Genomic DNA, 14575 nt, shown 5'->3' on the forward strand with positions numbered 1-14575 from the left:
GTTGGAACTAGAATTGAATAATTTCTTGAAGGTTTAGAGGTTACATAAGTATTTCTTCAATAATATTGAAATTATGAATCAATACTTCATTATTTGTTGAGATGTGATGTTGGTTTTCGTTAAATTCTTGTGAACTTCACAAAGTACGAATGATGTTATCTGAAAAGTTTCAGTTACATCAATGATGAAGTGTAAAATCAAATATATACTTGATTTATTAGGAATTGGAATTTGTTGAATTGAGACAGAGATTGTAGTTAACGATGGTTAAGTCGCGGGTGAGGGACGTACATTATTGTATATTTGTAATATGAATTAACTGAGTAGTTAAGATTCACACACAATAGCTTAGCACGGAAAGATTTATTTTTTATTTCAAAATATATATATATATATATATATATATATATATATATATAAAATATATATATAATTTCTTCAGAGGGAATGAGTTAATTCTTCATAACTTGTTGATACAATATACACGTTATTGATTCGTAATGATGTCCACAGTGATTCTTGAACTGACGGAGTTTGTGATGTTATAGGTGTTGTTGATTCTGATGTTGACTGTACTGACGATGCTGGAGACGTTGACGGTACTGTTGATGTTGTTGGTAAAACAAGTTTAACTTGTTAATCACACACCATTTTTGTCAGGGTTTCTACTCTTCCTTCTATCATTTTGGTTCGCTTAACTGATTTATGGTTAGGGCTAGATTATATGTCATAACCCGTCCTTAACTATAAGAACGTGTTAGATAACGTATGATTTCATTGCGAGGTATTGACCTCTATATGCGACATTTTTTTAAAGAAAAACTGCATATATTATACATTACAAACCATGATCCTTATTTTTGATACAAGCTTTGGACAAAATAAAGATGATTATCGTTTAGCGATAATCTTCGACTTACAAACTTTACAAATGATAATAACAACCCGATTTCTAGCATATTTTACAACACAAGTTCTTGGATATGCAGTCTTATTTTTGACACAAATATGCGTACGCAAGATCCTGCTTAGATTCAACATGATGCAGCGGAAGCTTCTAATTATCACCTGAGAATAGACATGTTTAAAACGTCAACATAAAGTTGGTGAGATATAGGTTTAATGCCGGCAGCGATATAAATATAGACCACAAGATTTCATATATAAACATTTTAATAAAAATATTCTAAGTGGTTGAGCACTTGGTAACCATACTTAACATTTAATCACGTCGCATATTCCCTTTATTATGAAATCTTACTACACCGTACCAAGTGTAGTCACGAAACGAAGTACTGTGCAACCGTTGAATACTGGTCGTCCAGTCCGGTTGGGGTTGTCAGGCCCGATAGATCTATCAACAGGATTCGGGTTTACAATACCGCTGTAAATAACAGTTACCAAGCTACAGGGAAGTATGCCAGTGGTACAACTCAACGTAGAATATATTTTTCAGTTACTTGTGTCCATATCGTAAAACATAAAATACATGTATTCTCATCCCGAAATATTTAGAGTTTAAAAGTGGGACTATATACTCACTGTTGTCTTGAAGATATATATAATTTGACTTGGTCTCCGGTTGATATCACGAACCTATCCATATATAATATATCAATACCTTTTCTTTTTAAACAAACGTCACATATATATACTTGTTATACTTTTAATACTTTGAATAATTCCTTAGTCCGTAGTTAGCAGTTCGTTGTTAGTAATTCAATTTTAATGGTTCATTTTTAGATGTTTAATATACCTGCAATGAAATAAATAAAACCCCCTAACGAAATAAATAAAACCCCATCGTATATGTATTGGTCGAGATTAATCTTGACCCACGGTACCGGTGTTGTCAAATGACGTGTTGCGTACATAAAGTACCGTTGTTGTCAAATGACGTGTTGCGTACAAACATGGGATCTTATGATTAATCTTCTCGTGTTGTTTGCGGGTGATCCTGAACCATATAAAATTGAATTATAAGTACATATATATAAAATATCATGTTATCTTAGAAATATGTGATTTTATTTAATTTTTCCCAATTAATCCCGAAGTTAAACAAGTCTTAGATATCCGATCTCGTTTTGGTCATAGTTTCTTCGTTACAACTCCGTTTTCGTTGATTCAACTTGTCACTTCCTTGGATCGAGTCCCTCTTTAAGACTATGAACTGTAAATACCTTAGTTTGTATTCGAAATCACAGGTCATAGGTCAAACTTTAGTGAAACTTATGAAGTTAATCATTTTCCATCATGTAAACAACCTTAAATGATTATTTTTCTAAAAATATTATACTTTGAGTTAAATCATGATTATCATTATTATGATTATTCATTATTATCATCATTATTATTATTATTACTACAATATTATTATTATTATTATATTATTATTATTATTATTATTATTATTATTATTATTATTATTATTATTATTATTATTATTATTATTATTATTATTAATACTTTTAATTTAGAGTTCCGTTAAAAAATTAACGATACTCTATGTTTTTAAGTAAATCATATTGTTCTCGTATTGTATTTTGCTTGAATTCGTTTTCTTTTAAAAAGAGTTCTTATTTCTATACGAGTACCCGTTTCAAGAACAAAGGCGCTTTGTTAGTTTGTTAAAATCACTTCATTATTTTGGTCAGTATGTGTTTAGCTTTGATTAACGGCTTATACCATAAAAAAATAAAATAAAAATTGCTTCATTATTATGATTATTCATTATTATTTTTATTATCATTATTATTATTATTATTATTATTATAATAATAATAATATTATTATTATTATTATTATTATTATTATTATTATTATTATTATTATTATTATTATTTGTATTTGTATTATCATCTATACTTAATATTCAAACAGAAATCTGATGATGTCATCTAACGAAAATAAAACCCTATCTAAAAAAATTATCTGCACGTGGCATCTTCACAGATCCGGTTCATGATGTCATTACTATAACAATTTAAAATCACCGCATTTTTTTTTAAAACTACTACAAATTTTAAATGAGTGCAACAATGGTCCCAACCAAATAGTATAATTTAATCACAAATTCCTTTAATTAGATTGTGTATTACGGAGGAGGAGTAATCATCTCTTCTTCCATAAATGTTGTTTACCACTAAAAATTGAAATGATCTCATGGACCACATTACCTTTTCCATCATTACTCTCATTGTTAAAGGAACAATATTAATTAAACAAAAAACAATTTTATTTCAATCCCCCGTTAAATGTGTGGACATATTGCCTATTCAAATTCACTGTAACCACTAGAAATTCCATGATCTAATGGACCACATTTAACTTTTCCATCATTAATTTTCCTTTTGCATTTGTTTGATTAGCGGGTTTTTTCTTTCAAATTCAAAATAATCGTAAACAGTTCATGGAGCGAATTCATGGAGCGAATAACTCACTTCACCCTTTATTCTTAACTCTATAAATGAAAACATTATCAAAGCACAATTTCTCAAATTGCAATTCTTCAAATACAATACACCATTTATCCTACTATGGTGAATACACATTATAATTACATTCAAGATTTGAATGTGAAAAAAGATTCATGGATACTAAAAGTTAAGATACTTAGTTTTTGGAAGACAAATTGGAACTTTGAAATGATTATCATGGATGAGAAGGTATACGTATTATAAACTAACTACTATTTTTATTTAATTATCAAATTTATTTTGTCCATCCTTATTTGTAACTAATTAAATTTAACTCTCTTTACTATAGAATGACAAGATTCTTGCTACTATCAAGCATGAGTGGATCCACTCATTCGAGAAAAAACTACGGGAAGGATTTGTTGTAATCATAAGCAAATTCATGGTAATAGACAACATAGTTAAGTTTCCCGCTACCACGCATAAATACAAGATTACTCTGCTTCGTGGTTCAGTTGTCAATCAATGTGACAATTTTGAAGGTTCCGATAACGGATTCGATTTTTTTTCGTTCTCTGAATTAATGAACCATAAAAACGATGAACATCTTCCAGTTGGTAAGCAATTATAGTATTTCACTTTAATATTATGCAAAGTTCTGTATGTCATTTAAAAATGAAAATTGTTGCTAACAATGACTGACTAATACACCTTTGTTGACTATTTACTTGATGTGTTAGATATCATTGGATGTGTTGTCGATTGTGGTGATCTTACTAACTACAACAAAGACAAGGAAGGAAAAATTAAGGGCAAGCGTATTAATCTTGAACTTCAAGATTTGGAGTATGTTACCTACTTGCTTATCAATCTATTAGCTTATAATTACAACGTATTACGTTTTGAATTTAACTTGCTCGGATATCTTGTGTAGTGGCGTGAAGGTTGGGTGTACTTTCTGGGACAAATATGCGGAACGACTCCATGAACATGTGAACGCTGAAAGAACGGACAGCAACGTCTTCATTCTACTACAATTTGGTAGAATCAAAACTTGGGTAGAAAAAGGTATATATTATTTTTATCATCTTATAATGTGAATTTTAATTATGTCATGGATGTAATATATTATGATCAATGGCTCACAAAAAGTATGTTTTGATTTGTTACACAAACACATCTATGGAACTTTTAACCATAAATCAGTAATTCAATTATCATACTTTTTCTTAGTGTAGTTACTTTGTATATATATAACATACTCGGTGGATAGAATACATATACTCAATAGGCATCTTCAAACTTTTTAGCTAAAATAATATATTATATGAGTAGCCAACAGTTTCAATTTATCAACTTACGCAATCAGTATGTTTGTAAATTAATATAATGTTCTTTTTTATAACATCATATATATATATATATATATATATATATATATATATATATATATATATATATATATATATATATATATAGCACCATAGATGGATATATAATAACTTTTAATGATACTTATATTTCAATTAGTATATTAGTATATGCTACTTTTCAATTAGTATATGCTACTTCATAAGATCTTGAATACTACCAGGTGTTACCACTTTCCAAAATGCATTATTTGGAACTAAGTTGTGGACCGATGAGTGTCTTCCGGAAATAAAAGAATTTCGATCCAAGTATTTGACAAGCAATGGAGGTGCCTCTTCTAGCAATGGTAGTACAATACTGTCTAGCAAGGTGAAAGATTCAACTGTTGATGATTTCCTTAACAAGGATTTAAGGAAGACTATTGATGAAATCGTTGATTTAACCTCGGTATAACAATTAGTATTCATATTATTCCATACGCTTTTACTTATAAATAAGTTTGTTCTAAAGATGTTAAAAATAATACCAGCCAGGATATGCTGTTGTGTTAGCAAAAATCAGCTCCTTCCAAGAAGAGCATAGATGGAACTATATTGGTTGTAGAAGAGACAAAAAGAAGGTTATCAAGGGGTCTGTCATGGTTACTATTGACGACTTTGATGATGGGGAGAATAATGCTGCTGATGGAAGATTGTATTGCACAAAATGCAAAATATATACTTCCGCGGTGTGCCCATGATTGTTAAATTTAAATGTTTTTTATTCTTAGTTACACAATCAATCTAATTATTAAATTAACTGAATATTAGTTATTCGTTTATCTGGTGTTTAAATGATAGGTTTAAGGTTCATGTGAGAGTTCAAGATTTGCATGGTACTACATCCTTTGCATTGTTTGACACTGATATTGTGAAGTTGCTAAATGTTACTGCAGCCGACATCGTTGATAAGCAACAAAGGGTTAGTAATATTGCACATTTAATAAGAATGTATGACTTAAAGATGTCATTGATGACTTTCATTCGAAATTTGTCATTTTAAGGATGGCATTGATGACTTTCCTTCGGAATTTGTACAATTGGAGGAGAAGCAGTTTTTGTTCAAGGTTGAGGTGTCGAAATTTAATGTTGAAAATAGTTATCGAGTTTATACATGTCAGAAACTATGTTCGGATCCAGCTATTATTTCCGAATTCATTAAAGAAGATCCCAAATTCCAGGTAAACTTAATATATTCTCACTATTAACATCTATGGTTTTTAAAACATATTATTTGGGACATGGATTTTTAACCTTGAACATCTATTACTTTGAATTGGTAGCTTAATGAAGATGAAGAGTTTCATGGAGATCCTGTCTGTTATACCGATGTGCTACGTGATGAGAGAGGTGGAACAAATGTAAGTATAACTTAATTAGTAGCCTTGATGATTAAGTTGTATCAACATTAAAAAAACAGTAGTTCATTTTCATGTTATCATTACACTCAAAAATTGTAATATCAGCTATTTTACATTGCATTATATGAGTAATTATTGTTATACGTTATTAAAACCGCATTTAGCATCAAGGCTACTCACTAACATTATCAACATAACTAATTTGCAGTGTGGTTCTTCAACTAGGATTTCTGAAAGTGTAGTAGGAGATAGTTCAACCGGTTTTAGCCCTTTGAAGAAAACAATCAAGCAGGAGCCCGGGACTTCACCGATGTCGGTCAAGTCTTCTTCAACTAAGTGTAAGAAGTCAATCTTATCCGATTGATGCTCCTTCCAGTACTCGCTTTGTTGTTTTCCTTCTGAACTTATTTGGAGACGTTTGGTTTTTGCAAACTTTCTTTCGAATTTGATGGTGTGTATTTGTTTGGTTTTGTTGTTTGAAAGACATTATTTTGTTTTTACTTTATTATGGTAGTTTGGTTTTTGCAAACTTTGTTTCGAATTTGATGGTTTGTATTTGTTTGGTTTTGTTGTTTTCCTTCTGAAAGACATATTATTTGGTTTCTACTTTATTATGTTATTTGGTTTTTGCAAACTCTGTTTCAAATGTGATGGTTTGTATTTGTATGGTTTTTGCAAAGTTTGAGTCTTTCTATTACATGCATATTTACACTATAGCTACATGGTTATGTTGAAATGTCCCGTTCTTATTGATTAAAAACGTTCCATATTAATTGATTTCGTTGCGAGGTTTTGACCTCTATATGAGACGTTTTTCAAAGACTGCATTCATTTTTAAAACAAACCATAACCTTTATTTCATAAATAAAGGTTTAAAAAGCTTTACGTAGATTATCAAATAATGATAATCTAAAATATCCTGTTTACACACGACCATTACATAATGGTTTACAATACAAATATGTTACATCGAAATCAGTTTCTTGAATGCAGTTTTTACACAATATCATACAAACATGAACTCCAAATCTTGTCCTTATTTTAGTATGCAACAGCGGAAGCTCTTAGTATTCACCTGAGAATAAACATGCTTTAAACGTCAACAAAAATGTTGGTGAGTTATAGGTTTAACCTATATATATTAAATCGTAACAATAGACCACAAGATTTCATATTTCAATACACATCCCATACATAGAGATAAAAATCATTCATATGGTGAACACCTGGTAACCGACATTAACAAGATGCATATATAAGAATATCCCCATCATTCCGGGACACCCTTCGGATATGATATAAATTTCGAAGTACTAAAGCATCCGGTACTTTGGATGGGGTTTGTTAGGCCCAATAGATCTATCTTTAGGATTCGCGTCAATTAGGGTGCCTGTTCCCTAATTCTTAGATTAACAGACTTAATAAAAAGGGGCATATTCGATTTCGATAATTCAACCATAGAATGTAGTTTCACGTACTTGTGTCTATTTTGTAAATCATTTATAAAACCTGCATGTATTCTCATCCCAAAAATATTAGATTTTAAAAGTGGGACTATAACTCACTTTAATAGATTTTTACTTCGTCGGGAAGTAAGACTTGGCTACTGGTTGATTCACGAACCTATAACAATATATACATATATATCAAAGTATGTTCAAAATATATTTACAACACTTTTAATATATTTTGATGTTTTAAGTTTATTAAGTCAGCTGTCCTCGTTAGTAACCTACAACTAGTTGTCCACAGTTAGATGTACAGAAATAAATCGATAAATATTATCTTGAATCAATCCACGACCCAGTGTATACGTATCTCAGTATTGATCACAACTCAAACTATATATATTTTGGAATCAACCTCAACCCTGTATAGCTAACTCCAACATTCACATATAGAGTGTCTATGGTTGTTCCGAAATATATATAGATGTGTCGACATGATAGGTCGAAACATTGTATACGTGTCTATGGTATCTCAAGATTACATAATATACAATACAAGTTGATTAAGTTATGGTTGGAATAGATTTGTTACCAATTTTCACGTAGCTAAAATGAGAAAAATTATCCAATCTTGTTTTACCCATAACTTCTTCATTTTAAATCCGTTTTGAGTGAACCAAATTGCTATGGTTTCATATTGAACTATATTTTATGAAACTAAACAGAAAAAGTATAGGTTTATAATCGGAAAAATAAGTTACAAGTCGTTTTTGTAAAGGTAGTCATTTCAGTCGAAAGAACGACGTCTAGATGACCATTTTAGAAAACATACTTCCACTTTGTATTTAACCATAATTTTTTGATATAGTTTCATGTTCATAATAAAAATCATTTTCCCAGAATAACAACTTTTAAATCAAAGTTTATCATAGTTTTTAATTAACTAACCCAAAACAGCCCGCGGTGTTACTACGACGGCGTAAATCCGGTTTTACGGTGTTTTTCGTGTTTTCAGGTTTTAAATCATTAAGTTAGCATATCATATAGATATAGAACATGTGTTTAGTTTATTTTAAAATTCAAGTTAGAAGGATTAACTTTTATTTGCGAACAAGTTTAGAATTAACTAAACTATGTTCTAGTGATTACAAGTTTAAAACTTCGAATAAGATAGCTTTATATGTATGAATCGAATGATGTTATGAACATCATTACTACCTCAAGTTCCTTGGATAAACCTACTGGAAATGAGAAAAATAGATCTAACTTCAAAGGATCCTTGGATGGCTTGAAAGTTCTTGAAGCAGAATCATGACACGAAAACAATTTCAAGTAAGATTTCCACTCGAAATAAGATTGTTATAGTTATAGAAATTGAATTAAAGTTTGAATATGATTATTACCTTGTATTAGAAAGATAACCTACTATAAGTAACAAAGGTTTCTTGATCTTGGATGATTACTTGGAATGGATTTAGAAAACTTGAAAGTAAACTTGCAATCTTGGAAGTATTCTTGATTTTATGAAACTAGAACTTTTGGAATTTATGAAGAACACTTAGAACTTGAAGATAGAAATTGAGAGAGATCAATTAGATGAAGAAAATTAAAGAATGAAAGTGTTTGTAGGTGTTTTTGGTCGTTGGTGTATGGAATAGATAGAAAGGATATGTAATTTTGTTTTCATGTAAATAAGTCATGAATGATTACTCATATTTTTGTAATTTTATGAGATATTTCATGCTAGTTGCCAAATGATGGTTCCCACATGTGTTAGGTGACTCACATGGGCTGCTAAGAGCTGATCATTGGAGTGTATATACCAATAGTACATACATCTAAAAGCTGTGTATTGTACGAGTACGAATACGGGTGCATACGAGTAGAATTGTTGATGAAACTGATCGAGGATGTAATTGTAAGAATTTTTGTTAAGTAGAAGTATTTTGATAAGTGTCTTGAAGTCTTTCAAAAGTGTATGAATACATATTAAAACACTACATGTATATACATTTTAACTGAGTCGTTAAGTCATCGTTAGTCGTTACATGTAAATGTTGTTTTGAAACCTTTAGGTTAACGATCTTGTTGAATGTTGTTAACCCATTGTTTATTATAACAAATGAGATGTTAAATTGTTATATTATCATGATATTATGATATATAATATATCTTAGTATGATATATAAACAGTTAAATGTCGTTACAACGATAATCGTCACATATATGTCTCGTTTCGAAATCATTAAGTTAGTAGTCTTATTTTTACATATGTATTTCATTGTTAATACACTTAATAATATATTTACTTATCATTTAACATAATTAACCAAGTGTATCAGTATCTTAATATGATTCATATGTACCTAGTAAGACGTTGTTATAACGATAATCGTTATATATACCGTTTTCGAGTTTCTTAAATTAATAGTCTCATTTTTATGTATATAACTCATTGTTTAAATACCTAATGAGATACATACTTATAATAAAATCATGTTAACTATATATATAACCATATATATGTCATCGTATAGTTTTTACAAGTTTTAATGTTCGTGAATCACCGGTCAACTTGGGTGGTCAATTGTCTATATGAAACCTATTTCAATTAATCAAGTCTTAACAAGTTTGATTGCTTAACATGTTGAAAACACTTAATTATGTAAATAACAATTTCATTTAATATATATATATATAAACATGGAAAAGTTCGGGTCACTACATATGCTAGCATATTTACACTTTTGCTACAAGGTTAAGCAAACTTATGTATGACATGATTTCGATCATTTCATGTTAGCAGATAAGTAATGAAACTAAGTAGAAGGTTAAATGTTACTGAAGTGGCTTAAGTGGACCAAAATTTACCGCACCCACTACTAATCCTCTTTCTTAAACTACTAATCTAAACGTGTCATATGCTCAATAGCATTTCATAATGTCATTAACAAAATAATTAAAAAACAAGGCATGTAGCCACTTACCTCGCCAATATTTACTTCTTAGTCGTACTTATTGCTTTAAACCTCGCCAATATTTACACTTTATTCATAGTTATTGCTTTAAACCATAAACGTGCAAATTTTTATGGGAAAGTTGCTAAATAACAAAATGGGCAAGCGCATTAGATGTACCATCAGCACCCCCTATCTTGATGATGTTATTATAAAAAAAATAAAATTAAGGAATTAAACAAGTAATATTGGTCAAATAGATAATCACGGCATTTTTTAGATAATATACTGTAATAAAATAAAATGACAAATTTAATAGCAATAGCAATAAAAACTACCAAAACCCAAATCTGATGATAGAATATTAGTTTTGCAACAAATAAGATCAAATGTGTCTAAAGAACTAAAACAATTATTTAATTTTTCATGTTGATCACTTAGAAACTTATCAAACTAATTAACATTAAATAAGAGACCAACTTTAAAGGAAAAAAAACAAAAAAAAAAGCCACTCAATTATCTTAACCTCCCGCTGAATATGTTGGTCATAGGTTACATAAGTTCTACAATGCCATATATTACATATGTTCTTCACTATCATATGTACAAAATGGACCAGAGTCAAAGAAAAAAAGTTTTAGTATTTAAAAAATAAGAACCTTACCAGTTAATCATTAGTAGTCAATATTGACCAGAGTAGTTCTTACGATCTCGCTTTGAATCCATTCTTGCATGAGTGAAACAATGGTCCCAACTAAATAGTATAATTTAATCACAAATTCCTTTAATTATAGCGTGTATTACGGAGGAGTAGTAATCATCTCTTCTTCCATAAATGTTTTTAACCACTAAAAATTCCATGATCTCATGGACCACATTACCTTTTCCATCATGATTCTCATTGTTAAAGGAATAATATTAATTAAAGAAAAGAAAAGAACCATTTCATTTCAATCCTCCACTAAATGTGTGGACAAAATGCCTATTCAAATTCACTGTAACCAATATTTCACCTGTAATTACTCGTGAACTCGTGAATTTAATCATTCATCTTATTCTACAATGGACAACATTAATTCCAAAACAGCTAGACAAAATAGAATGAAAATTCGATGCAACAAGAGAATAAATGATTCATAAAGGAATGAAAATAAAGAGAATTATGTACCTGGATCATCATCATCTGCAAATGTCAGATCATTAGTAAATGTTACAACATACCCTGCCAATCGAGGTTTGTAATGAAACGTTAATTATACAGGATGATGATAACTGGTTTAGAACCCATGTTTCCGTTAATAATCCTACCTGTGCTATTTACACCCTCTAAACCACTTTAATGTTGTTTTACAGTAGATCTATTATCTTCTCATTAGCACTTTGATTTATTTTGCTGTAGATAGAAGTATATTTAGCTGTACAACTGATTCACGTGTTCAGGTTAACTATACAATTAGCAGCCAAATCATCAAACCTAATTATAAAATATATTAATTGATGAATCACTAACCTACTGTACACATTTTCTAGAACTGATTAATGAAATCTGGTGTAGAAATATCAACTGATGTAACAAGCATTACCCTACTGGAAATATAACAATTCATGAATCAGTATCCCATATGAAATGCAAAATGATGAAAGATAAATATGAATCAGACAAATAGTGTACATCTTATGCATCTAATTTTGGTTATAATCCAGAAATCAGTACCAGTCATAATCATAGTGCTGATGACAAATATACTAATTTACACCCGTTTAATCTTTGATGTATTGTTACTTAATGCTGATGCAGTACCAAGCTTTCCTAACATTTCTATCAACAACCAGAGGAGTCGTCATTCTACATTAAAAAGACCTTACAATTCTCCATTGAATGATATTACTAATGGTAAGCAACAATATTAACAACTACATATTTGATCTTTACTATTCAATTAATGTTGTTATTAGATTTAATTATCTATATCTAATATTTTATTACTATGTTACTTATCATTACATATCTTTATAGATGTATGTTAAAATTCATTACATATCTTTAATCTTTATAGATAGTTATGTACATGTTGAAAGATACATATAAATTAACCACATCATGCATTTCCGATCCTTTGCAGCCAAGTTCAAGTTCATTTTCTGTAATCAATGAAAGTTACTGTCCGTCAACTCTAATATCTTGTGTAACCCCTTCAAATACGGTTCAGAAACCATTACCTAGACATTATGATTCTTTTGGTATGATTATGGTTTAACAATTGTTAGTCAAGTTAAAGTAATAGTGCTGAAACCCTAATTGTTGTCTAATTAGTCATTCATGTAAATTGCACCAGGCTTAGATACTCCGCTTTCGGTATTGACACGTGAGATTTTTATATCTGGTTCTACATCAGCTAACGTTTCAACACCCAACTGCAACGAATATGACGGTACTACAACATAGTTTTAAACATGTTTATTACATAACAAACATAATACTATATAATTCAGGTTTATACTTTTCTAAACATCTCAGGACATATTGGTAGGAGAACATCACAGAATAATAAATGTAGAGCAAGGATAAATGCAGACATCGTGCCTCCGGTAATTCAAATCCCAACTGATGATGAACATTCTCATGTGTCCGAAATAAAACAGTTTTTTGGAATTTCTAAAGGTAAACCGGCACATGTAATACATAACATACTATTTACTTTTGGTACATAGTCTTTTTTTCTAAAGTACATTTTATCTTCATTTTTATATACAGATTATTTCGACCATGGTGATCCTACATTCATATGCAGTTACTGTCGTGCTACTCTGTGGCGTTCTGAGTCACTTACAAACAATCCAAATGGTCGAAAAACATCTTATTCTATGTGTTGCGGACAAGGGAAAGTTGAGTTGCCGCGAGTACCACAACCTCCACCTCTGTTTTTGCGTTTATATCAAAACAAACATTCATGCAGCAAGAACTTTATGAAATATATCAGGGCATACAGCAATATGTTTGCTTTCACTTCAATGGGAGGTAAAATAGATAAATCTATCAATAATGGCCGTGGTCCGTACGTCTTTAGAATGTCAGGAAAAAACTGCCATCGTACTGGCAGCCTCATTCCAAATTATGGTTGTAGTCCAAAATTTTCATAGCTATACATTTATGATACAGCAAATGAGGTCCATCATCGTATCAATTCAGTCAGGTCTGTTTATATCCGTAACTAATCAAATTGTGCATATTAGTTTTGATGCATATGTTGATTATTCTAATTTAATTTTGTTACAGAACTGGAGGAGCTGTTGATGATAATGAGCAACCACTAGATCCCTCACTCATTCAAGAACTTAAGATTGTTCTGGATGCTTGCAATCCTTTAGTAGAGGCATATAGAATGGCCCGAGATGGTTTTACAGAGAATCCAAACCAGCGTCTTAGATTAAGACTTATAGCAAGAAGGACTACTGATGGCGGAACTTATAACCTACCAATAATTTCAGAAGTAGCAGGACTAATTGTGGGTGACATTGATTCATCATTTGAGGCGAGAGATATTATTGTTGAAACACAAACAGGTCTACTGCAACGTATAAGTGAGTTGCATCCATCCTATTTGTCACTTCAGTATCCAATGATATTTCCTTTAGGACAAGATGGTTACAGACGCGGAATCAAGCATAGAAATGTTGATAATAATACCACCGGTCATACTGATTTAACCTTCAGAGAGTACTTTGCATATCATATCCAAGATAGGGTAAATACACATTCTTTGATGCACTTGGCAAAAAAACTGTACCAGCAATTTTTGGTCGACGCATATACTATGATCGAATCTAACAGGTTGACTTACATACGGTACCAACAAAAAAAGATGCGATTGACAAGTGCCAGTGACGTATCTAATAATGTCACGGAAGGAAATACAATAGCGGGAAACACAAGAAAGAGGATAATCTTGCCATCGTCATTTACGGGAGGTTCCTGATATC

General features: G+C 30.5%; 1 protein-coding gene across 1 annotated transcript; it reads left to right on the plus strand.

The window, feature by feature from the left end:
- The first annotated feature begins 3539 nt into the window (after positions 1-3539).
- Positions 3540-14571, plus strand: LOC139900162 (uncharacterized). The gene is made up of 16 exons (XM_071882957.1): positions 3540-3668; positions 3769-4036; positions 4160-4265; positions 4354-4487; positions 5014-5237; positions 5320-5483; positions 5630-5750; positions 5833-6009; positions 6112-6189; positions 6398-6527; positions 12393-12488; positions 12931-13026; positions 13113-13256; positions 13350-13613; positions 13755-13788; positions 13872-14571. The coding sequence occupies exons 1-16, from the start codon at positions 3540-3542 to the stop codon at positions 14569-14571; spliced, it is 2865 nt and encodes a 954-aa protein (XP_071739058.1).
- The last annotated feature ends 4 nt before the right edge of the window (positions 14572-14575 follow it).

Source organism: Rutidosis leptorrhynchoides, chromosome 3, assembly GCF_046630445.1.
Source record: "Rutidosis leptorrhynchoides isolate AG116_Rl617_1_P2 chromosome 3, CSIRO_AGI_Rlap_v1, whole genome shotgun sequence".
Classification (NCBI taxonomy): Eukaryota; Viridiplantae; Streptophyta; class Magnoliopsida; order Asterales; family Asteraceae; genus Rutidosis; species Rutidosis leptorrhynchoides.